This window comes from Aythya ferina (assembly GCF_964211825.1).
Source record: "Aythya ferina genome assembly, chromosome: 15".
Lineage (NCBI taxonomy): Eukaryota > Metazoa > Chordata > Aves > Anseriformes > Anatidae > Aythya > Aythya ferina.
Genome location: NC_140314.1, coordinates 3,218,603 through 3,243,142, shown reverse-complemented (window position 1 = coordinate 3,243,142; position 24,540 = coordinate 3,218,603). Strand labels below are relative to the sequence as shown.

General features: G+C 56.0%; 1 protein-coding gene across 10 annotated transcripts in view; it reads left to right on the top strand.

Annotated features, from left to right (window-relative positions):
* The window catches only part of MPRIP (myosin phosphatase Rho interacting protein), a 66,943-nt gene that overhangs the window by 32,657 nt on the left and 9,746 nt on the right, over positions 1–24,540 (top strand). For 4 of the 10 annotated variants that reach the window (XR_014698092.1, XM_084536211.1, XM_084536213.1 and 1 more), the window contains exons 7-16: positions 47–563; positions 5,867–6,008; positions 6,477–6,593; positions 9,192–9,248; positions 10,085–10,153; positions 10,350–10,439; positions 10,579–10,688; positions 14,722–15,307; positions 16,060–16,176; positions 19,410–23,276. Coding sequence is in view for 9 of the 10 variants with exons in the window: in XM_084536211.1 (XP_084392337.1) it covers positions 47–563; positions 5,867–6,008; positions 6,477–6,593; positions 9,192–9,248; positions 10,085–10,153; positions 10,350–10,439; positions 10,579–10,688; positions 14,722–15,307; positions 16,060–16,176; positions 19,410–23,276 (5,672 nt within the window). In the remaining variant the exon portion in view is untranslated. The remainder of the gene's footprint in view (positions 1–46; positions 564–5,866; positions 6,009–6,476; positions 6,594–9,191; positions 9,249–10,084; positions 10,154–10,349; positions 10,440–10,578; positions 10,689–14,721; positions 15,308–16,059; positions 16,177–19,409; positions 23,277–24,540) is intronic. The other 6 variants (XM_084536215.1, XM_084536217.1, XM_084536219.1 and 3 more) reach the window with 4 other exon arrangements.

Here is a 24,540-nt window from a genome sequence, read left to right as displayed (position 1 = left end):
AGCAGAGCTCAGGCTTGAAACCAAATGGACTTTTCTGCCCCTTCAGATGAGAGCTCCATGAACGGAGACCGGATAGACTGTGGGCGGAAGACGCGTGTCGAGAGCGGTTACTTCTCCTTGGAGAAGACCAAGCAAGACTCGAAGCTGGAAGAGCAGCAGCTGCCGCCCCCACCGAGCCCTCCCAGCCCCAGCACCCCGAACAACAGGTACAGTTATCCCAAATCGCCCTCGCAGGAGCATGCCCGGCCCTTTCCTTCCCCAGGTACCCGATCAGGCGACCGAATGATTCACAGCTTCTCTCTGAACTCCTTGGACTCGAAGAGCAGTTGCCCCATGCACAAGGACTCCGGCGGCAGAGATGTAGGAAGGGGAGCTGAAAAATCGGGGCGTCCCCTTTCTTTTAAAGCCAGCCGGCAGTACACCACCCTGGCCGACGTTCCCAAGGCCATTAGGATCAGTAATCGGGAGGCCTTCCAGGTGGAGAGGAAGCGGCTAGAGCGGAGAACCCGGGCGCGTAGCCCTGGGAGAGAAGAAGTGGCCCGGCTCTTTGGCAATGAGCGAAGGTAAGGGACGGGGGGCTCGCCTCCTCCTTGCATGCTTGCAGCGCTGATAAATTTTGGTTTCGCCCACCCTGCTGCAGCCCCGGACACGACGTGAAGCCCCTTTGCCTCGCAGCACTCGGGGCACCTTCTCCGTCCCCTCCCCGGCGCGGCGCGGCACGGGGCAGGCAGCTGGCACCATTAATTAGGTTAGCTCTCCAAACGGGCGTTAGAGCCCGGGTGCGTTACGCAACTGCCTAATGAGCTGAGAGAGGTTTCAAAATGTCAGGGCAGTAATCTGGGAGAGGGGAGCCGGGCGCAGCGGGCTGCAAAACAGCTTAGTGCAAACGAGGGCGGGGAGGGCGTCCGCGGGCGCGCGGGCACGGCGCAGGCGCGCTCGGCTCTCCCCGGGCGAGGCGAGGGACGGGCTTGGCTCGCCCTGGGAGAGACGTTTTTTGTGCAACGAGGGCAGCAGAGCAAACCGGGAGACGGGCCCCGGGCGAGAGGGCTATCTGCCAGTCTGATTTTCTTGCCCTGATTTTCCTCTGGGCACGTTCTCTCTCGGCGCGGTTTCGGCAGCGCTGCTAGCTCGTTTCTTCACAGCCCCGAAGGATTGTTTTCCAGCCTGGCACCCGGCAGCTGGGGGCGGCTGTGGGAGCGTGGCTCTGCGCCCGTGCCGGGGTCAGCAGCAGGATCCTGCCCCTACTGAACCCATCCTGGCAGCGCACGCAGCTGGGGATGGAGGAGCAGGGCACGGGTCTGGCTTTCTCCCTGCCTCGGGAGTCCAGTCCCTTGGGGATGGAGGAGAAGGATGCCGTGGGGGTCCCCTGGCCACCCCAGCTGGGGATAGGACTGGAGAGAAGCTGGTAGCTGCTGCTTGGCAAAGCTGCACTGCGTTGGTCCAGGCATGGGTGGCATTGGAGCCCTGCTGGGTTGCTTACACGGGGCACCCCGGGGAGCTGGGATGTGCCAGCCGAGGGCAGAGAGGAGCAGAGATGTGCATGCAGCTAGCAGGGACCAGGAGAGGACACAGCTGCCACGGACTGCTTGTTTTTAATGCCAGCCCCACTCGTTTCCTGCTGGCAGGTGCCTTTTCCTAGGGAAGTTCTGTTTATCCCAGCCCAGCTGGGCTCCTGGGGCTGCGAGCAGGATTTGCTGTATCAGAATGGGCAGAATTTCTCCTCTTTAGCAGAGCCGTGCCAGTGCAGGGAGAGGAGCAGGCACCGGGGTCCTGTGCCCACAAGGCTGAGTGGGGTACAGCATGGGGCGCAGCATTTTTGGGGTGATGGCAGCACCGGAGGGCTTGGGTGGGTTCAGCACCTGTGTTCCAGGTGGAGATGGCAGGGCACGGAGAGGCAGTTTGTTGTTGCACCAGAGAGCTCCCATTTGCCCAGCTCAGCTTGGCTTGGCTGCTTTTGAAATTTGAGTTTCCTCGGTCCACATACTCCTATCCCCTTTATTTTATTTTTTTTTTTTCCCCTCCAAATCCAGGCCAGGCTTTTTGAAGGTTGAGCAAACACGATAACTCACTTCCATGCTTTCGGGGTCAGCTTCTCCCCCTGGCTTTAACACCATTTCAAATCCTCCCCCTCAGTAACCCACTAACCCGTCCGGGAGCGTTTGCCTGGACTCAGTTTCCCCACACACAAACCCCACATGCACCAGCCGGGCATCCTTCAGATTTGCCTCTCGTCTCAGGGCAGCCCAACTGGCTCGCTCTGATTCTGCTGGCATTTTTGGCTTTTCCTCCCATTTTCTGTTAACCCACAATAAACCAGCGCATGATTCCAGCTCCGTTTGGAGGAGAACTCAGTTAGGTGCCTGGCACTCCATCCCGAGCGGCACACCTGCGGTCGTAGCCCCACTAAAGCTGCTTTTCAAGCTTCTTGCCCCGGTTCCCTGCACCAAAAGCCATTACGTGACTTACGCCCATGACCGTGCTGGAAATTTTCCGTGCCGACCATTTATACCCGGCGCTTGCTCCACGCCCCGTGCAGACGTCTGAGCTCGCAGCCGCTTGTGAAACATGACTCAGAAGCCAGCCCCGAGCAGGAGATAATCTCTCCCCATCGTTTTGGCGCGTGGTGGAGCGGCAGAGTGCGAGTTCCCTCTGCTGGCACACGCACAGCCCGGGGCTGCTGGCCACACGGCTCCGCAGCCCAGCAGGGTCGAGCCGTGTCCCCGCTGTCCCATCCCAGCCAGGACCCCCTGGGCAGGATGAATCCGTTTCCAGGCAGCTCTTTGGAAACCCCAAAGGTGAAGCTCCAAGCCCGTTTTGCAGACAAAAGGGGGCTGCAGCAGCTGCAAGCCGAATCCCACAGCCTCAGACGCAGGTCCCCGTGTCCCAGCAGAGCTCTGCTGCTGCGGGGATAAATCCTGGTGCATCTCAGGAGGGAGCCAGCAGCTTTGGGAGGGACATCACCATCAGATGGGATGTTCTTGGGGTGCAGAGACCCAGAGCCCCGTCCTTCGCCAGGCTCTTTCCTTGGCTTTTCGTGCACGCTTCCCGGGCTGCAGCTTTTCCTTTTGACCCCACGTTCTGCTTGTGCTGGCAGGAGTCTGCTGTGGCCTTTGTCGGAGCATAGTCGGGGGGCTGAGGCGTATTTCTACCCTCAGGAAGCTGCAGAGCCACTTTTCTTCCTCCAATTCCTTCTCTGGAGCTTCTGGAGACGCGAGGCTGCGCTCTGAATGCTGCTGCCACGGCACGGAGAGGACTGCCTGCTCTCCCAGGAGCGGTCTCTTTTCCTTTTAAACCTATCCTCTTCCTTTTCGTGTACCTTTTGGGGAAATTCCTCTCCCTTTTCCTCACGCTGGCTGTCCCTCTTGCTGCTAAACAATGAATGAATCCAACAAAAGTTAAGCCCTTTCTTCCAATCAAAGCCAATCTCTGCAACGATAACTCGTGTTGGTGCTCGGAGCTCTCCTCCCCGGCGCGCACACCCCCCTCGCCTAACAGCCGACACCTGCAGCTCGGGTTTTAGCAGCCTGGAAAAAGATTAACAGCCTGCATGGAAGCTCCTCGGGACCAGCTTTGTAGCGTAGAAGGCACTAAATGGCACCGCAGCTTTTCCAACGCTTCGTACCGGCGCTGAGCTGCGCTCGCAGGGACCAGCTCTCCGCAGCCAGCAGGGGATGGAAGGCGAGCCCAGCCCCTCCCGGCCCCCCCAGGACCTCTCGCAGTAACCTCTGAAACTGTTGAGCTAATGGGAGAAACGATTCTTTCCTGTGATCCGAATGATATTAACCCTTGGGGCTGTGATTTGGTTGCCGTGATTTTATTTTGTTTTATTTTTTTTTTTCTCCTCCCTTTTCGATGACGAATTACTGGAATGATTTTGATTTTGTTTTGTATGTAGATGCAGATAATATAATTTCCTCTTCTGTTCATTCATTTTCCAGCCTTGTTTTCTTCCAGGTCTTGTTGCTCTCCACCTTCTCCTGCTGTGTTGCTGTGTGACGTGTCCGCCTTTACTTCGCCTGCTTCGCTACCATCTCATCTCAATCTCAAGCCGTAGAACAACCTGGTGGTGCAGCCCCTTTCATGAGAAATCAACCTGCTTTTGATTTTGTTTTCGTTTTTTATTTTTTCTTTTATTTTTTCTTTTTTTAAAATTTTTTTCCTTGATTTTGGTTTTCTTCAGGCCTTCAACCTGATAGGGCACAGACAATGTTAAGTCATGGACCTTTTACTCCCTCCTAAACTGAGGCTCAGAGAAGGCTGGGCCAGAGTGAAAAAGGGATGGCTGGGTTCAAAAATGGTGACTCCCAAACCGTTCCCCACCTGTTGGTGAAGGGAGGACGTGGATTTAAGCTCTGTGAGCTGGTGGATGTGAACGGACATCTCACCTGAGCAGAACGTCCCAGAGGGATCGGGAGCTCTGCACGAGCGCCGGGATCTCTGCGCTCCCAGTCTGCAAACTGGGAGGCACTGGGGGCTGAATGGATGTCCTGTAAAAACATCAAAAATTTAAATTTAAAAAGCAAAGACGTCCCCAGTGATTCTGTCCCTTCCTCTTGGTTGTGGGCTTCAGCGCCCGGTCCTGGCAGCCTCACTCTGAGCAGCAGTGCGGGGGCCCCCAGCCCCCCGGGGCTGTGATGTGCTCGGACTGTTTGTCTCATTTTATGGAATTTGGTGTAAATGTTAGTTTAAAACTGAACATCTCATGTATTTTTTTAGTTCTAACCTGCTGTTCCTTTTTTTTTTTTTTTTTTTTTTGTGGAAAGTGTTAAAAAGAAAATGTTTTTGGATGACCTGTTTCCCCTCATGTGGTTCCCCTTGTGGTTTTCATGCACGTTAGAGGTTCGCGCAGAGCAGGCAGCCCTGATTTTAGATGAGGCACGCGTGGGTCCAGATTTTGGGTCAGGAACCCAGCTGGATTGAGATTTCTGGGGAGGTTCAAAAGTGGGATTTCAACCTCCCAGCTCGGAGCTCAGCTGGTGCGAGTGTTGGTGGTGGGTTATTGCTTCACTTTCCCAGGCTGTGATTCAACACCAGAGGTTGATACTTGCCCAAACCCCTGGGCATGCAAATTTGAGACCAGCAGGTCCTTTGAAAATTCCTGTTTTTCCTCTCCTGTGGGTCAGCGAACAGCTTTTCATGCTGAAACAGCGCATTTAATTCCACCTGCAGAGGCCTGTTGTGTGCTCACCCTTGAGAGCATCCCTCTGGGCTTTGGATCCATCCACGATCCATCGTGGTTCTCCTCTGTCCTGGGTCACCGGGGTGCCACAGCGTGATGGGTGGCTGGATGCACCTACGTATGCTCCTAATTGGGTGCAATCCTGCTGAAGTTACCCACGTAGGGCTCAGGTTTTGTAGGATTTCTCTCGCAGAGAAGGTGCGGGGTGGCACGTAGCCGCCCGGTGCCTCTGCGCCCCAGCTGGGTCTGACTTTCTGCTCCGTGGCGTGGGGGCTGTTCGGAGCTGCAGCGTTAGGGAGTAAAGGCAGAGCTTAAATCCAAGCTGTTCGATAATCCCTGCTTCTTAAATGTCTGTAAAATCGAAACGTAAAAGGTTATTGCTGGTGTTGCAAAGGTTTTCTAGATATTTAAGAAGGTGCCGCTTATGGAGCGGAGTAGTGCGAGGCTTCTCCCCGCCCTGGCCGCAGGTAAATCGATGCATGCCAGGTTGGGGTGCTCGCCCTGCGTTTGTGCAGCCCTAAATAGGAGAGAAACTGGGCTTAAAAGCCCGGTGTGCACGAGCAAGCAATTCTGCAGCCACCTCGCTGCCCCGGGCAGCCGTGCCGTAGCGGGATTGTGCAGCTCCACGCAGTCACTGCTCTTTGTGCTCAAACCGGCTCTGGTTTCCCTTTCCTCTCTGTCTTCCAGGCGATCCCAGGTCATTGAAAAATTCGAGGCGCTGGATATCGAGAACGCAGAGCACATGGAGACGAACGTGTCGGCGGGGGCTGCCCTTTCCAGCGAGACGCGGCAGGGCAGGAGCGAGAAGAGGGTTTTCCCACGGAAACGGGTGAGCTGTGGACCCAGGTGTCGTGGTGGCACCCCACAGCCTGTGGTGTGGGGTCTGGCTGTAGGGTTTTTGCCCCCAGCTGGAGCACGGTGGGCTCGTGCACGAGGCAGATTGCTGCAGTCCTTGCGGGTTTGCTGCTCGCTGCTCTGTGCCCCTGGCCCGGCTGCAGATCGGAGCAGAAAATGAGGTTGTCTTTTCTCCTTCCTCCAAAATAGAAAGAGGGAAACATCAGATCTGGCACGGCAGGACGCCGCCGTATGGCGTGAAATAACAAAAGAAACAGACAATCGAGAGAGTCCCAGTTGTGCTTAGATATTTTGGGGAAAGCTTAACGCCTGAGAGGCCTGAAAAAATGTAGTGCCAGGGAAATGACACTGGTTCGGAGCTGGAGATGCCCCTTAATTATGTGGATTTTTATGCTGCTGCCCTAGTTCTGAGCTGATCTGGGCTCCCATTTTCTTCGCACAGGACTTCACGTGCGAAGGGGCGGCTGTGGGCTCCATCCTGGACGTCTCTGCGTCCCCGCTGTCCCCGCACCGCCGGGCGAAGTCGCTGGACAGGAGGTCCACGGAGTCCTCCATGACGGTGAGCCACCGGGGCTGAGCTCCTCCGCCGTGTAAAACCTGGTCCTCGTCCTCTGTTCCTTTCTCTCTAACCAGCTTGTAGGACGTGCGGGGTGGTTGTTGGAGCAGCCAGCTGAGTTTCAGTGACCTGAATCAGGTGTGGCTGCTCCTGGGAGTCCCAGGGGCTCAGCCAGAGAAGAGCAGCACTTTTTGCCTCTTCTACTATTGCAGAAATCAAAACCTTTTCAGGTAATGGATAGGAAGCCACGTTCACGTTTGGCTCGGTAAGGAGGGCTGATGGTGGCCCAGTTTCCAGCAACACTTCTGAGATGTTTGTGCAAGTTGGTGTCAGCGGAGCGAGGTCTCCGAGGAAGGGCTGAAGCTGCCAGCCGCAGTTTTCTTCCTTTTGCATGTTTCAAATGCTCACCAGACCTGGAGGCAAACAGTGCAAAACAAGCATGAAATGCCCTCTTCTCGCTCTCCACCCTGCCGTAGGAACAAAATAAATACACTTGCTAATCTCTCACAGAGATTACGCAGCCATTGTAAATATGAGCTGCATTTTTCATAGACGGGCAGCTTCTATTCAAGGACTTCTCAGAAAAATGCAGAGGCTTAGCATTTCTGTGCTAGCTTTTCATGTAGACTTGTACAGCCAGAAGAATGATTTTTGAATCCTTTGTAATAAAAAGGTGCGAGAAGTGAGTATCAAGTGACAGTGCCCATCATCTAAGGAAGGCAAGAAAACCGTGCTGTCAGTGGGAAGCATTCAGCACGCCCTTATCCTGCAGTAAAATTAGCAGCATGGGAAAAAACCTGCATGCCTGCTGGCTTGCGGCCACGACTGCAAGACTCCCCTGCCCCTCAGGTTCGCAGTATCAGCCCAGATCAGTTCTCCAGCAGGATAAAAACCGAGGGAGAGTTCATCCTTTGTTCGGCGCTGTGGGCTGCGGTTCGCGCCCGTGGGTGCCTCTCCGATCAGTGCTCCATCTCTTTCTGTTTTCTGGTGTCTGCTCCCCTGGGTGGCAGCTGGCTCCAAGTTTTCAGCAGCTCTGCGTTGGGCTGAGCTCGTCCTCGGGGGAAGGCAGAGAGAGGATTGTGCTGGAAGAAACCTGCCCGCCCCGGGGCTGCGGTGCTGTCGGCTTAGCAGCATCTCTGCGGCTCTCTCTCGCTGCGTTTACACCTTGGCTTCAATGTTAAGGAAACAGAGAGGTGTAGTAAAGTAGTACGAGTGGTGCTAAAGAGGGATTTGTCTCTTTTGCAGATGATTCTTGCTTCTTCCCAGTTGATAAATAACAAGCCCGTGAGCAGCCGTAGCACTTGTTCTCCTGTTTTCCTTCCCTGCAAAGTGCGCGGTTGGGAGCCAGTGGTTTTTGCTCTGAAATGTAGCTGATTTTTGCTCTGAAATGTAGATGCTTTGCTTGAAGACTCTCCTTTGAAAGCTCTTGAGCCCAGTGTGGGTAGGGCTGTCTGTAAAGCTCCCCTGTTGTACCAGGGAGGGCTTGTGCCTGACCCAGGCCCCGGGAGCACGATCCCACCTGCACTTTGGCACAGGAGAAGCAGGCAGATGGTGTAGTGCTCTCTGAGGGTAAATCAGGGCTGAAATGAGGATGCTCAGCACTCCTAGCCTGCTTCAGAGATGGATGCAGTCACTGCAAATGCAGTTTTCTCTCTGGTTTCTCTGCCTCTTCAGCAGGCACTGCTGGGGCTAGGTGGGCTTGTTGCTTGCAGCCACATCGTGGCCAGACTGCTCAGGCTGGCGGCTCCCCGCTCGCTCCTCCAATTCTCTAGGGATTTGGCAAGGGAGAGGCAGCATTTACTCTCCCCTGTGGCTTTGTGCTGGATTCCCACCACCGTGGGAGCACACAAATGCAGGATGAGCTCCCCCATAGCACAGATTTGGCTGAACTGGCTCCCAGTCCCTGCTTTTCCCTGCTCCTGTTGCTGCAGCCTGTGTTGGATGCTGCAGCTGCATTTCACCCACTGCTCTCCTTTCCTCCCCCGCTTGCCCGCAGCACGTGGAGCAGCCGGAGGAGCTCAGCCTCGAGGGAGCAAAAGCATTTCCCCCACATCCTTCCCGGTGCGCTGGCAGGGCTGGGGAGGAAGCAAAGGCTGGCAGGAGTCAGCCCACGCTGCTGCCTTGCTTTGCTCATCGCTCCAGCATCGCGGTGCACCCGCTTTGCAGGAAATAGCAGGTGTCGTTTGGGTGCTGCAGAGCTGGGATTCCCTCCATTTCCAGGCCCTGCATCTGGGCACTCAGCCTGGCGTTGAATCCATGCGTGGAATAACGTGTAGTTTTCTCCTCCTAGTAGGTAAGAGAGGGACAAAAATGCTTGCAGTCCTGCTAATCCCTTGCTTCTTCCTTTGAATCCTGGTTCAGCAGTACGAAATCACAAGTGCTAGGAAGGGCCCAGCCCGACTAAACCAGGCAGCAGATCCCTGCGCCTCCTCGGAGCAGACGTTGAGCCTCCACACAGCGCAGTGATCCAATTTCCCTGGGGCTGGTCTCTCTGGGTGCAGGCTGCGTTTTATCAAGCTGCTGCCATTCCTTGGTCCCTGGCTGGATGCAGCCGCTGGCGGCCCAGCCCGCGGCTCTGACCGCCTCTCTCCTTCCTTGCAGCCCGACCTGCTGAACTTCAAGAAGGGCTGGCTGACAAAACAGTACGAGGACGGGCAGGTGAGTCCGGGGAAGCTCTCCCCGCTGCTGTTACCCCCCTTTTTGGCAGCTTCCACCTCCAGCAGAGCCTCGTGGCTGGGCGAGCTCTCCGCACGCGGCTGCGGTCGGTGCCAGGGGACGGGTGGCAATAAAATAGGGACGGTGGGGACGGAGTGGGAGAAGCCAGAAGGTTGGGCAGACAAATCTGGAGGTAGAAGCAGTGTGTCAGGAATAGCTGGTGCTCTGTCCTGGGAGTTTCCAAGCCCCACATCTGGATGTTAAAACCGTGGGTTCCTACGGAGCCGGGGCAGGCGCTGCTGAGCCGGGGCTGGGCTGAGCTGCAGGTACCCTCTGGTGCATTGGGCCCAGGGGGCGAGGGCACGACTGTGGGCACCCAGGGCTGAACAAAAAGCACTGGAGCGAGTGTTTTGCTAGCTGAGCTCCCTTGGATAAACGTATTCTGTGCAGGGAGCATGCAGAAGGTGCGTTCATATAGAGCACGTGCCAGGAACAGGCTGCAATTCAATTTCTAGGTACTGCGGATAAAACACAAACATTTTATTGCCTTTCTTTTTTTTGTTTTTAATCCCTCCAAGGCTTTCAGTGCAGCCACTAAAAGCACCCTTCTGCCAGTAGAGCTAATGGAGGGCTCCAGCAGTTCCTGGGGCTCTCGTGGCGTTTCACCATCAGGCGTGGGGTTGGTGCTCTTGGGGTCTGGCACTCGGCTGGCGTGACAGCCGGGAGTCCCGGTGGCTTGAACCAGCTCAAATGCTGCTGCCTGCTGCTCTGGAGGGCTTCTCGGGGGAGCCGGGAGGGGAGAAGCTGCTGGTAACCACCCTGTGCTGGTTGTTTCCTAGTGGAAGAAGCACTGGTTTGTGCTGACCGACCAGAGCCTGAGATACTACCGGGATTCGGTGGCGGAGGAGGTAGGTGGCACCCCAAAGGGCATGAAACCCGTTGCTCCTGGGGCTTTGTGCTCCCTGCAGACCCGCTGTGTGCCTCCCTGCAGGGCTGAGGGCATTGGGCATCTCCCCAAACCCTGCACCCCCTGCATGTATCCACAGTGCTTTCAGTTTGAAAAGCATTCCAGCTTTGTGTTTTACCTCTCCCCTCCCTCTGCAGGCAGCTGACCTGGATGGAGAAATCGATTTATCCACGTGCTACGATGTCACCGAGTACCCGGTCCAGCGAAACTACGGCTTCCAGATCCACGTAAGGCCAATGTGGGGAGGAGGAGGAAGAGTCCGGTGGCTGAGCAGAGCCCCGGGACTGGGTGCTGGGTGGCTGCGGGGAGCACGGGCAGGTGCTGGTGCACGTTCAGCAGCTCTGAGCCTTGCTCTGCTCTCCCCAGACGAAGGAAGGGGAGTTCACCCTCTCTGCCATGACGTCTGGCATCCGCCGCAACTGGATTCAGACCATCATGAAGCACGTTCGCCCCACCACTGCCCCCGATGTAACAAGGTAAGGGGGGGAGGTTCCCGGCCCCTGCGGTGGTCTGGTTCTGTGTGCAGGAGTAAATCCTCTTTCCTTGTCCTCGTCCTCTCGTCCTTTCTTCGTGCTGAGCCTGTCTGTCCCTGGAAGCTCCGTCTCTTTCTCTCATCCCTCTCTCTGGGCTTGGTTTGGATGCTCTTTGTGGGGACGCTGATAGCGCTGAGTTACTCTTTCCCGCGTGCACATTTCAAAGAGGGTTGAAAATGTGGCTTTAATTTGTGCGTAGGAATATGAAATACTGTGCCTATCTCAAGGCTCCTCTGGATTCCCACCAGGTATTGTGAAAGCACTTGGAAGCAGTCGCGCTGGGTTCCCCCTTTCCTCTGGCTACTGTTCAGCACCAGCTGCCCGTCCCCGCCGCGGGTCACGGCAGCGCGAGCCCGGGGCTCGCCGAGAAGCTGTTTGGCTCCGATGTGTTTTAAACTCCAGCCAGGGAATCGCCTCCCCCCTTTTTTGATCTCCCAGATAGCGGCCGCGGCTCCTTCCCCTTGCGCCTTAGCGATATTCGCGTCTCCTCCTGCTGCCAGTGCCAGAGGAAGGGGCCCCTGGGTTCGCAGAGAACCGCCCGTGAGCGCTTGTGGCTGCGGGGAAAAAGGGTGTTTGACCTCCTCACAGCTTAACCGTGCCAGCCACGCTCCCACGGGCCACCTCTTACAGGCTTCCCGGACACGGCCGCACCATTAACTCCGTCTCCCGTCCTTCCCGTAGCTGTGGCGAGCAGGTTTTGGCCAGGTTTGCCCCCGGTGGAGTGGCTCCTCTCACCCAGCACTCTTGGCTGGGGATGCTCCGGCGTCTCCCGTCCTGTCCCGCTTGGCACCCGGCCGCCGCTGGGCCTCACAGGGTCGCCGCCTCTCTCCTCACTCCTCTGTGTGTTTGATTTCCATGCAATCCCAGGAAAAACTTCTCTTTGAAACTATCCGTGCTGAAGCCCAGGTTGGAAAACTGTGTTCTCTCCTGTATTAACGTTTTGTGGTTTGTATATCTTGTGATTCACTGCATGCTCCTCCTTTTCTGCACCTCGGATGGGAAGTTCCGCAGTTTTCATTTATTTTTCTTTCTTTTCTTTTTTTTTTTTTCCCCCTTTATTTTTTTTTTTCTTCTTTCTTTTCTTTCAAACAAAAGCCAGAAAGAAGGGAAGAAGCAGCCTGGTCTTGACACTTGGTTCCCCCACACTGGTATCTTCCGATGTGACTAGATGTGAAGATGAAGACCCGGGAAATTTGAGGGGACCTCCCAGCCTTTAAAGAGCCATAAATCTTGATAGCCTAGCAGGTTACTGCATGACAGTAGTCCTGTGCTCACTGTCACTGCTTCTCCCCCGAGCCCACGCGGCGTGGTTTGACTTGGCTTACCCCAGTGAGGCGCTCCAGGGGCCGGTTGTGCAGTAACTTGTTACGCCGCCCAAACAGCCGGCGATGCCGAAGCCCGAGCTGGGGAACGAGGGAATCAGTGGTGCACCCTGCTCCTTTCTCACCGGGCTGATTTCGGGTGGGGTGCACGTGGGGAATTCCGGTCACCTCACTGAGAAGTTGGGAGCTGGAGGTCTGCGTTCACTGAGGGTTTTTGGCAAGCCCTTCGCTACGGTAACCCAGCCCGGCGGGGCGTTTTTGGGCACGTCGTGAGCCCCCTCACCTTGCCAGCAGCCTGGGGACGGTGCTGCTGGCTCCCCGCAGCCCTCCTCCGCCTCTCCTCACCCCCCTGCCACGTCTCCACCGAGCCCAGCTCACGCTTTCTCTCGTTACTCCAGTCCTAATTACTGTTTATATTGCAGCGTGTGTCAGCACCCCAGGGGGCAGGTGCTGCCCTGCTCCCTGCCCTCCGCCGTACCCTGCAATCTGCGGAGGCGCTAATTACACGGGGCAAACGATAACCATGCAGGTTGTAAGGCACGCACGAGGAGGACGGTGGCTGCTCCAGCGCTGGCTCTTTGCTGAGCCCCCAGCCCTTGTTCCCTGCAGCCCCCGTGCGCTCCCCGTCCACCCCTATAAAAACCATTTTTCTGACCCATAAGTACCGTCGCGAGGCAGAGTCCCCTCCTCGCCACGCGATGATGGGAATCGATTTCTCTGCAGTGGAGGAGGTGGGAGATGTGTGAGCGGAATGAAAAGCCAAGGGGCACTTGTGGGAGATGGACTGCAAAATTTGGGGGCAGCCCTGGGGGTCTTGTAGCACGGCTCCCTGCGGCCATCCAGCTGCACCCTGGCACACATCCCTGTGCCCTTTGGGAGCTGAGGAGGAGGAGTGGGCTCAGGAGAGATGGCACCTCCAGAAACACTGAGCTTCTTCTCCATGGTGTTTAGAGCAACGTTATTTCTGCCCCCCACCGATGCCCGAGGAGCCCCAGGGCTCTCTTTCTTCCTGGCACTCTTTGTTTTAAGACGCCATCTCCTCGCTGGTTTATTTATTTAAAGTGCAGCTGTGAGCACTGACTCCAGACAGTGCCTGGCTGTACGTCTGCTCTGGAGCCAGGCAGTGTCTTCTAAATGCTTGAGGAGCAAGGAGGTTTCGCTGTGGTGCCTTTTGGCTTTATTTTATTAGCTACGAGTGACAGAGCTGAAGAAGGAATCGTCTCCAAGCTGTTTTTTAGCCGGTAACTGCCAGCATTTCTTGAAACCCAGCTCTACCGAGCCCGTGGTTTGGTGGTGGATGAAAGTGCATCGGAAGATACCTGGCCCCATGCAGAGTCATCCCTTCTGCCCCAGTCTTTGTCTGGGCATTGGAAGGGGGAGTGGGGCTTGTTCCAGCGCTGGGGGAGCCCTGCTGCTGCTGCTGCTGCTGCTCCTGCTGCTGCTCCTCCTGCTGCTGCTGCTCCTCCTGCTGCCACTGCTCCTGCTGCCAGCAGTCCAGGCGCATGTGGTCTCGTGGGCTGGAGCAGTGGTAGCATTGATTTGCCTGCAGCGAAGGGCCCAGACAGCTGCTTTCTGGCTCTTTCTCACCGTGCCCTTCGAGAAAGCTTTTCCAGGCTGTGCTGGAGCCCGGGGGATGCTGTGGTTGTGCTGGATGTGGAGAGCCGAGGGGCAGCCTGAGCAGCAGGGCTGTGCCCCAGGGAGGCATCTCGGGGGGCTTCTGGTGGCAAAGAGGGGTCAGCGAGCGCCTGCCATTCCTGCAGGACAGGATTCCTCTGCAAACTTACACGGCTGTTTCCATTTTATTTTATTTTTGATTTCGATCTGCATGTTCCAAGGCTGGCATGTCTACGTTTAATGAGCTGGTATTGCATTATGGATTACCCGTAGGTTGGAAACGGCACTGCCTCCCCCTGATAACTCTCCCTGCTTGACGAGTATGTCTCCCCTCTCAACCCACCACCCCCTAACTCGGCACTAAAAACCATCCCTTGCTTGAGAATCTGGCGTTTGCAGCGATTTCCGCGGCGTGTCCAATAACTCTCACTCTCCTTGCTGCACCAACAACAGCATCCATGCCATGCAGCCCCGAGCCACCCAACAGTCTGCTTTTCGTGGGGAGAGCCGTGCCTTCAGCGCAGATAGTGGCACGGAGAAGTTTTCTCCCCGTTAATGCCCGTCCCCCCATTACCAGATGCTCCGTGCTTCTCCGCCCCGCGGTGCTGAAGCCGGGCTGGCTTTTGGTGGGACCGGTGGCACCCTCCCTGTGTGCACATCATGTGGCCGCGTCGACTGGTGTGTGCGTGTGCATGGGCAGGCACTGGAGGAGTCCTCGAAGCCTTTTTACTGCCCACGAGGATGGTTTGGGGCTGCTGCCGGCCCCGGGGCAGCTGCTGAGGAGGAGCACGGTCGGGATCGAGCTCTCCCGGGGCCGCTTGCACCAAGGCTTTGCGCACCAGCGTGACCCGGGGAAGGGCAGCGGTGGCTCCCGCGCCCGAGAGGCGGTGGGAGACGGAGGGGCAGGGGGGCACCCACGTGGCATTGGCTTGGGCTTCAGCAGCCCCTTTCCACCCAGCTCTTCAAGGCATGCGTGGGAGCACCTCGGCACCCGGAGCGCACGCTGACGCTTTTCTTTCCTCCTCTCTCTGTCCTCGCAGCTCCCTGCCGGAAGAGAAAAGCAAAACGAGCTCTTCCTTTGAGACCAGCCCAAAACCCAGCGAGAAGCCGGACGCCGAGCAAGCAGAGCTGGACCCGGAGCAGAAACGGAGCCGCGCCCGGGAGCGCCGGCGAGAAGGACGATCCAAGACCTTCGACTGGGCTGAGTTTCGCCCCATCCAGCAAGCCCTTGCCCAGGAGCGTGCCAACGCCGCAGACCCCTCCAAGAGCTCCACCGCCGCCTTCCCCAGGGACGCCGGCACCGCCGACGCCGACCCCGGAGAGCTGGAGCGGGAGCGGGCCCGGCGGCGCGAGGAGAGGCGCAAGCGCTTCGAGATGATCGACGCCGTGGACGGGGCAGGGCCCGAGGAAGCTCTGAGGATGGAGGTGGACAGGATCCTGCCCGTCCCGGCGGACATCAAACCGCAGAACGTCCACGTGGAGATCGAGCAGCGGTGGCACCAGGTGGAGACCACCCCGCTGCGGGAGGAGAAGCAGATCCCCATCGCGCCCCTGCACCTCGCCCACGCCGAGGACCGGGATGAGGGGCTGGCGAAGCAGCACTTGACCACGCTGCTGGAGAAGGAGGTAAAGAGGTAGCTGTAGGAGGCCTGAGCAAGGCTTAAAAAGCTGCATTTACTCCTGCTTCGTGGTAGAAGTAAGTGGGGGTGCTTGGGGCGCAGGTCCACGTCCATTCTTGGTCCCAGGATTAGGTTTGTCAGCCTGCCTTCCCCTGAGGAGATGAGCACAGTAGATGCGTGTTAACCAGACCCTGAACTGAAGCTCATAATTCTGCCAGCCTCTGCACCTGTAGAGATCTGTGTCTGCAATTATGTCTGCAAAATTACAAGCAGGGTTGAATTGCAGCACACGTCACAGAAGTTGGCTTCTTGTGGAGCCTGTATCAAACGATCTCAGGAGTTTAGGAAAAGAAAGGAGACTCAGCTCACTTGGAAGAGGGCCACGCCTGGGATAACAGAGGTTGTTGTTAGTCAGGATTGAGGTGCTTTAGCAGGAATGAAAGGGGTGCAGGCGTGGAGTAGCCATGAGTATTGCCAACCTGAACCCAAGTGGGATTTGCCTGGGTCACTCCTGGCACGGGCTGGTGCCCTTTGTCCTTTTCTGCACTGAGCTTTACGGATTAAACTAAAGTCCAAGAGAGTTCTTTAGGGGGTGGAACTTCGCCTGGTAAAATGAAATCCAGATCCCAGAGCAGAGCGAGGCAGCGGTGCCATCGGATGCCCTGCTTGTGCCACTCGGCATCCCCTCCGAGCTGCTTTCTCCTGATGGCTGACCCCCTGCCCACTCGCTGGACGCTGTCTCTGTTTGTGTCCCTGCAGCTGGAGCAGAAGCAGAAGGAGGCCCTGGAGCTCCTGGAGCAGAACCGGCACCTGCAGGACCAGCTGAAAGTGGCGCTGGGCCGGGAGCAGAGTGCCCGGGAGGGCTACGTGTTGCAGGTAGGCTGGGGGGAGAGGGAAAGCCGTCTTCTCTGCGCCCAAAGGGGACCCTGTCGGGCTTCAGGCCGGGCTGTTGTGGGTGCACCCTGGTTAACGCAGAGATGGAGGGGCTCCGAGAGGTCTGATCCTCTTGGAAAAGTTGCTAGTTGTCACCTGGAAAGGATCTCCTGCGTACCAAAAGCTCTGATCTGGGATGGAGTAGGCAGAAGGTAACGCTGCCTACTGGTTTCCCCAGGAGAAAACGAAACGCAGCCGTGGTAGATAGGACCTCAGCAAAGCCCATCTCTGATCCATCCTATATATGATTGCCTGTGCAATCCCCTTCTGAGTGCCAGGCATTCCCCTCGGGCAGGGGATGGACGTGAGGCTCTCCACGTTTCTTGTAGTCCATCAGATCCTTCAGGACTCAGGGCATGATTCGCTCTGGGACAGCCCAGCTGCTGTCTTGGAGAGCTTCGGTGCTTTCTTCTGTTGCAAGGTGCCTTTCCACAGCAAGGCCTGGAAATGGTTTGGAAATTTTGGCCAACGAGATGGGAGAATCTCTCGGGAAGCCTTTCCTCCCCACCTCCAAACAGCGGGCTGTTCGCCAGCCCCTCCTGTGAGAGCATCCGTGCTCCAGAGGAGGCATGAAGGCAGCTTCTGGCTCGGCAGGGCTGGCGTTTTGATCTGCTCACGTCTGTTTGGCCCAAGTGGCTCTGGATCCACGTGGATCCTTGTGTGGCTGCGTGCTGTGCTCCCGCGGCAGCAAGCCTTATGTCCTTGTTTCTCAGGGGAGGAATTTCCCCTGGAGAAATTGTAAAGGCAGAGGAGCCAGCCCAGGCAAGAGCGCGTCTTACCTCCCTTACTGGTGATCTCCTTGGAGGAGTTCCTTATTAGTGTAGTATTTTTAAGCCCCCCCAAGCTACAGTGCTTGCTGGGAGTAGTGCCATTTTCACTTGGCAATGCTGGAAAAACCTCCTTGGGGACCAGAAGGAGAAGAAAATGGCATCGAGCTAGCAAATAAGTCAGCGCTAGAGAGGCAGCACCATCCTCTTTCGAATGGCAGATTCAGCATCCGTAAGGCTGCTAAATGAGACCACCAAGAGGCCAGGTTTGTGCGAGGTGCAGGGATGAGCTCCTGCAGGGGCACCTCTTGCAGGAGGAGGAGAAACACAAGCAGTTTCCCCATCTATCACGATCCCAGTGTCTGCTGGATTTGCCACTCTGTAGCCTGCAGCTGCCGCCCCTGTTTTGGGGCTGGATTTAATCTGCCGTATGGCAGCAGCTCGCGCTGGCCCCGAGCCCTGGCACCAGCCCGAGTTTCCACGACAGCGTGGAGTAACTCCCGCATCCCTGGAGCACAGGCATCCGACCCCGCTTCGCCTGGGGCTTGGAAACCAGGGGACGGGGATCAAAACCAGGTGCTGCATCCTTCTGGCCGGCCTGGCTGAAGGTGGCCGTGGCGCCTCGATGCGAGGTAGGGCGAGAGGGGAAGTCTGCAGAAGGGCTGAGCAAATCGTTGCTGCGCTAAGGAGCGACCCAGCCTCTCACCTAGAAGCTGGGCAGGGTTTTTTAGGAAGGGTCAGAGGGTTTTGCTGCTCCGGTCTAATTGTCCCAGCGATTTGCCTGACGTTACCCCAGGAGCAGAGGGATTAAAGCCCTGTAGGAAGGAGTAACCCCACCAAACCCCACCAGCGTGAAGGGAAGGAAACCGATTATTATTTAGTGGTTTCTGCAGCCCCAAACCACGGGCAAACATCACGGCATTTTTATTGGACTCACCCTCTGAACATGTCACGCCCCCCACCTCCATCACACCTAATTTTGGAGAGCTTCCTGTGTTCCCGGGGGGGCACCGAGCCCTCGGCCAGCCCCGTGGCGGACACCCGAGCGCTGCCGCGGCACGAGAGACGCTGTTCCCGTAAGGCAGCCGCCGAGATAACGGCCCCCATGCATGTGCCGTGCACTGCAGCCCTCTCCCCCCTCCTGTAACCCTTCTCTCGCTCTCAGCTTCCTCGGGACACACACGGGGTGCCCAACGGGGGGCACGGTGGGGGCTCCTGCCCTACGCACACCGACCCGAGACGTCCCCAGCTCCGGTCACGGCGGGCGGGAGGGGTCACGTACTAACCTGTCCCGGGCGGGTGTTCTTGCATGGTTTGTTTTTTTTTTTTGGTGTAAAGCATGAAATTTAACTTTTAACGTTAACTGAGTGTCACATCTGTGGGCTTTCCTTACCAGCAACCAGAGTACAGCAAGGCAGGCCAAATTCCTAGGCTTAACGCTGTGCTTCTCTTGCCTCTTCCTGTCTGTGTATTTATTTATTTTTTTTAAAGATACATAATTTCTGTCGCCTTTTGCATGACTCTCTTTGTGAGTTTTCTCTTTGCATGCTACACTGCTTTGGTTTGAATCTCACAAAGGTTGGTTTCTTTCGTTTTACATTCTCATCACACCTGTTCCCCCCCCCTCCCCCCTTCACTTGTCGGGCTTTTTATTTTGTCCTTTTTCGTTTGTTTGTTTGTTTTTTTTGCAGGTAGCGAAATTAGAATCCTTCCTAGCCTTAAACTTTAGCATAACACCATCTCTCTAATGCGATGAGCAGCCAATAAGTCCTGTCTAGCAGTCACAGAAATGACATCGCCACGCCGGCTGTCCTGTCTCCCTGCGTTTCGGTGGGATGTGATGTCATTTGCTGCCACCTCACTTTCTGTTGTTGCTTTTGTTCGGTAGGACTGTGGTACCTGAACTGTGCACTTTTTGTTTCATGACAAAATGAACAAACACACTAAAAAAAAAGCAATTCCTTTCTCCCCGGCCTGTTCCCGTCCCCTCCTCCTTCTCACCCTTCCAGTTTTTCTCTCGTCTGTCCGTCTCTGTTTTACTGCTGGTGTTTCTTTTTTTTTTTTTCATTGTTTTTTTTTTTTTTGGTTCTGTTTGATTTTGGTTGTTTTCTTTTTAGCCTGTTACTGTACAGCTGTTTTGATGTTACGGTCCATGTTTTCTGTTACTGGAAAGCAGTTGTCGCTCATTTAAAAAAAAAAAAAAAAAAGAGAGAGAGAAAAAAAAAAAAAAGAAAAGTTGGTTAAAACAAAATAAAATTGTGCCAAGAACAAATCATCCCAATTGGAGCATGTGGGTAGCAGCCAAATCGCTGTGAGGAGCTTTTCCATGGCCTGCCTGGCCAGAGGTGTGACACTCAGAAGGGAGAGCCAAGAGTGTTACTAATCTCATATTTAATCAATTTTTTTAAGACCGAGGTGGCCGCCTCGCCATCAGGTGCCTGGCAGAGGCTCCACAAAGTCAACCAAGATCTCCAAAGCGAGCTGGAAGCCCAGTGCCGGCGTCAAGAGCTGATCAATCAGCAGATTCAGTCGCTGAAACGCAGCTACGCCGAGGCTAAGGACGTGATCCGGCACCACGAAGCCGAGATTCAGAGCCTGCAGGCGAGGCTCAGCAACGCGGCCGCCGAGCTCTCCATCAAGGAGCAGACCCTGGCCAAGCTCAAGAGCGACCTGAGGAGCGAGAAGGAGAAAGCCAAGGAGCAGCTGGAGGAGTGGCAGCACGGCGAGGCCGCGCTCAGCTCCCAGCTGAAGGCCAGCGAGCAGAAGCTGAAGAACGCGGAGGCTCTGCTCCTGGAGAAGACCCAGGAGCTGCGGGACCTGGAGATGCAGCAGGCTTTGCAGCGGGACCATCAGAAGGAGGTGCAGCGCCTCCAGGACAGGATCGCCGACCTGAGCCGGCAGCTGAACGCGAGCGAGCAGACGCGGATCCTCATGGAGGAGAAGCTGCAGAAGAACTACGAGGCCTTGCTGGAGAGCTGTGAGAGGGAGAAGCAGGTTTTATTACACAGCCTGAAGGAGGTGGAGGATAAGGCCAACGAGTATGAGAATCAGCTGCAAAACAACGAGCAGCAAATGGAGATTCTGCAGAAGGAGAAGCTGAGCGCCAAGTTCGAAGGCAGCGAGCTTGTCCACCAGCTGGAGGAGCAGCTGGTGATGAAGGAGGCCAGCATCCAGAAGCTCGCCGAGCACATCGAGGAGCTTGAAAGGGAGAGAGATCAGATCAAATGTCGGTTCCACGAGCTCATGAACCAGGTCGCCGAGTCAGATAACGAAGTTGCCAAGCTGCAAGCAAAGTTGAAGATGGAAGAGACCAACTACCACAATCTGGAGCAGTCGTTTGAGGAGGTGTCGGATCAGTTCCAGGGTGTGCAGAAGGTGCTGAAAGAAAAAGAGGAGGAGCTGAGACACGTTAAGGAAATGCACTTGAGGATTGTGGAGAAGAAAGATCAAGATCTCAGCGAGGCTTTGGTTAAAATGATTGCTCTGGATAGCAATTTAGAGGAGACGAAAGTAAAGCTGAAGGCCAAGGAGGAGGCTTTAAGGAAATTAGCTAGCATAGGCACAGGTCCATGTGCTGAGGAGACAGAAGATGTTGGCCCCAGCCTCGAGGCTGATGAAAGTCATCTGTCTCAGCTGGGGCAGCCTCTGCAAACTCAGGATGTCCTCCCAGCTCTGAGTTACGCACTGAAGGAGGAGGAGGAGGAGGTCCTTGAGACCAGCCAGAGGCAAGCAGAGGAGTTTGGCTCCCCGTCCAAAGCTGCAGAGCTCCAGGACCAAGAGCTGGTCCAGAAAGCCTTAGCAAAGCCTGATGTAGGAATCATGGGGGCCAAGAGGCAACGAATCCGTTTCTCCAGCATCCAGTGCCAAAAATACATCCACCCGGATGGGTCAGAGAAGAACTGGACCAGCAGCACCTCTTCAGACACCAGCCAAGACAGGTCGCTGTCTGAGGAAAGCATGTCCTCGGAGCCCGCTCTCGGTTACCCCTTGTCAGGGGCCAGCGACTCCGAGACCTATCTCTCGATCATCCATTCTCTGGAAACCAAGCTGTATATCACAGAGGAAAAGCTCAAAGACGTGACCATGAAGCTTGAAAGCCAGCACGGCCATAATCAGGAGACGCTCATCGCCCTTCACCACCAGTGGGCCAGCACGGAGTCCCAGCTGCGGGAGCAGCTTCAGAGCAGCTTGTCCCAAGTCAGCGCTCTGATCTCGCAGCTGGAGAGCGAGAGGCAGGAGAAGTTCAAGCTCATAGAAAATCATGTGAGCGAGCTGGGAGGCTTCCAGATGAAAAACGATCAAGCGCTGACTTGCTTAGAGCAGTGCAGGGAGCAGCTAAGAGCTTTGCCTAAGTCAGATGAGGAAAAAGAGGGCGATTTGTTCCTTGTTACTCTGTCCGGCCTGGAGACGACCTTATCGAGCGCAATCCAAGCCTTGAGAGGGGCGCCAGGCCCGTCTGAGTATCAGCAGGGCGAGGGCCTTATCACGGAAACCCCTGCTTCAGAGGGAGGGCTTCAGAGTGAGGAGGAGCACGTCCCCAAGGAGCAGCGAACCGAAACGTTCGACGCGGGCCAGCTGAGATGGCTTTCGGAGAGAGTGGCCTTCGAGGCCTCTCTGATCAACCAAATAGCGGAGTCTTTGCAAAGTGCAGGCTCTGAGATATCTCAGCTGCTCAGGGAGATCCAAGGGACAGCTGAGGAGGCTTTGATAGAGCCGGCAAATGTTTCTCCTACAGCAGTTGACTTGGCCGGTGTCCTGTCTAACAAGCTGCTGCTGGAAGGGGAGTTCTGGAGCCAGGTGGAGGAGCTGAGAGTGCACTTGAGCACCAGGGAAGGAGAAGGAGAGGGCAAAACAGAAACGGCAGGTTCGGGGTTTTCTCCGTGTTTTCTCAGTGCTGTAGCAGATGCTACACTGATCAAGGCAGAACTTGGGTTTGTGGCACAGAAAATGAGGGATTCTTTCCATCGGAGATTGAAAACAATCGAAGAGGACCTCCATAATACCAAAACAGCCCTCCAGCAGCATAAGTGCATGCTGGAGGAAATCATCAAAGCATACAGGACTCCTGATTTTGACAGAGTCATGCACCAGATTTCTGAAGCACTTGAGATTCAGAAAGATGCTTCAGAAAGAACGCAGATCTCCTGGGACGGGAGCCGTCTCCAGATGGTGCCGTACCAGGACTCGGCCAAGCTGGGGGAGGTCTGCAGCCTGCCAGGCCGCAGTAGCGAAGCTCTCGTTTCCATCCAGGAAGATCTGGCCCAACAGCTAAAGGACAAATCAAACGTGCTTAAGGAAATATCCGTTGCCTTACTGTCTCTGCCTCCTGAGGAGGCCATGAGAGACTGCCAGAAGCTCCTGAAGATATCTCAGAGTCTTTCCTACCACTCGTGCATGGGAGGCCTGGAGCGGTATTCGTCTTTGCTAGTCCAAGATGCAATTGTTCAGGCTCAGGTTTGTTACGCCGCTTGCAAAGTCCGGCTGGAGTACGAGAGAGAGCTCAAGTCCTACAAGGAGTCCTTGCAGAGCATGGACGCGCTCTGCCAGGAGCGCGTGAAGACGGTCTCTCTGCTCCGGGACGAGTACGAAGACTTGCTCCGAAAGCAGCAGGGGGAGTACGGCGAGGTGATAGCCATGCTGGAGCGGGAGAACGCCGATCTCAAAGCGAAGGTCTCCCAGCTGGACGGTCAGCGAAGGCTTCTGGAGGAAGAAGAGCGCAAGCACAGCAAAAGCTTGAGCGAGTTGCAGGGCCGCTACGAGGAGGAGATCCGGAACGTGATCGAGCAGCTGAACAGGACGGAGGATGCCCTGAAGGCCGAGAGGACGGAGGGCCTCAGCCAGCTGGACGCCATCGTCCGCGACAAGCAGAACATGGAGCGGTACCACCTGGAGCAGATGCAGCTGCTGGAGGACAAGTTCCAGGCCAAGATCAAGGAGCTGCAGGTCATCCACGGCCAGGAGCTGCAGGCGCTGCAGGAGCACTACAGCCAGAACCTGCAGCGCCTGCAGGAGACCCTCGACGAGTACCAGCGGCAGCACCCGGAGGTGTCCCCCGCGGCAGGACCGGGCGGTGGGGACCCCTGGGTGGCCGGGGAGCCGGGCGGCACCGGGCAGGGCCCCGGAGGTGAGCTGGACTCCATGCACGGCCTGAGGGAGCGCATCCAGGAGCTGGAGGCCCAGATGAACGTGATGAGGGACGAGCTGGAGAACAAGCACCTGGAGGGCAGCGCTTCCACGCTGAGGGAGAAATACCAGAAAGACTTTGAAAACCTAAAGGTTTTGCCACGTTTAATGCTTTATGCTTTCTCCTGCTCGAGTGTACCGGGGGGGTGCCTTCGGTCCCCAGGTTTGCCAAACTTAGGGGCATCCCCCATGAGAGGCAGCACACCTGAGCAAGCCCCTAAATGCTTAAAAGACCTCTGTAAAGCATGGTATTTATTCCATGCTTGTTTTTCTCTGTGCTGGGGTATTCTAAATGCATTGCTGGGGGGGAGAGAGCTAATGACCAGAGGCAGTCTCAGCAGCAGGACTGCTGGTCGTGTAGACGGAGGGAGAGTTTCAAAATAGCTTGATACTGTCAAGCTCTCCTTCAGTGTTTCTCCTCGTACCCGAGGTGTACATTTTGTTTGTGACTTCCCTTTAGAAGCATTCCTCAACTCTGTCTTTCCCAGTCTGACCAAATCTCCAGTCTGTCTCTTCTGCCCTCAAAAATGGGAGATGAAACGGGGACCTGTGCTCTCCAAATGTACGTTCCCGGGGCAGGTAGCTGCAAACGGACGCCAAATTCTGTAGCACAGCAATCTCCTCTGCACGTGGCTGAGAGGGAGATCACTGGTGGTATACGCCAGCATTTTTCACGTAACAAACAGTGCACAGTTGCTGGAACCCCAGCCTTAGGTGCAGAAAACCCAGTGGCGATGAAATGCCTTCATTAAGATTGCTCCAGCAGTCAGGGCGGGCTGTAAAACCAGCCTTAGATGGATGGTACAGCTCTGAAAAAAACCAACAAACCTCCTGGGTTGGGTGTTCTGCTTTTGGTTCAAGACCATTTCCAGCTGGGACCTGGCTTTAGGGTGGCGGAGGAGTCCCAGCAGCAGCCAGGTTGAGCAACAGGGGCAAGGAGAGGTGCCCAAAAGGTCAGCAGTGGTCGTGCAAAGGCCGTGCTGGCAATGCTTTCCAGGAGCAGTCGTTTGTGGAAGTCAGCAAAACCAGCCAAAATTGAGGCTCCAAACTAACAGCAAGCAATGACCCTGCCCTCCCTCCCTGGCTGTGCCAAAACCAAAGCAAGAAGCATCGGCTGGGCAGAGCAGTTTGGGAAGAGAGCGGCTCCGACTGGCCTGTGTATGCACCTCTGGAGGGAGCAGAGGGACAGAGAGGAAAACAGAGATGTCCCTTGGTTTGAAAGCTGTCCAGGAAATTGCAAATCAGTTTTACAGGTTAAGATTCTTCTGTTCTGAACCACACTAGGCACTGGTTTGTACCTTTCAGGTGCCCTGGATTTATAGCAATGCATTTACAATACATTCAATACTGAATCCAC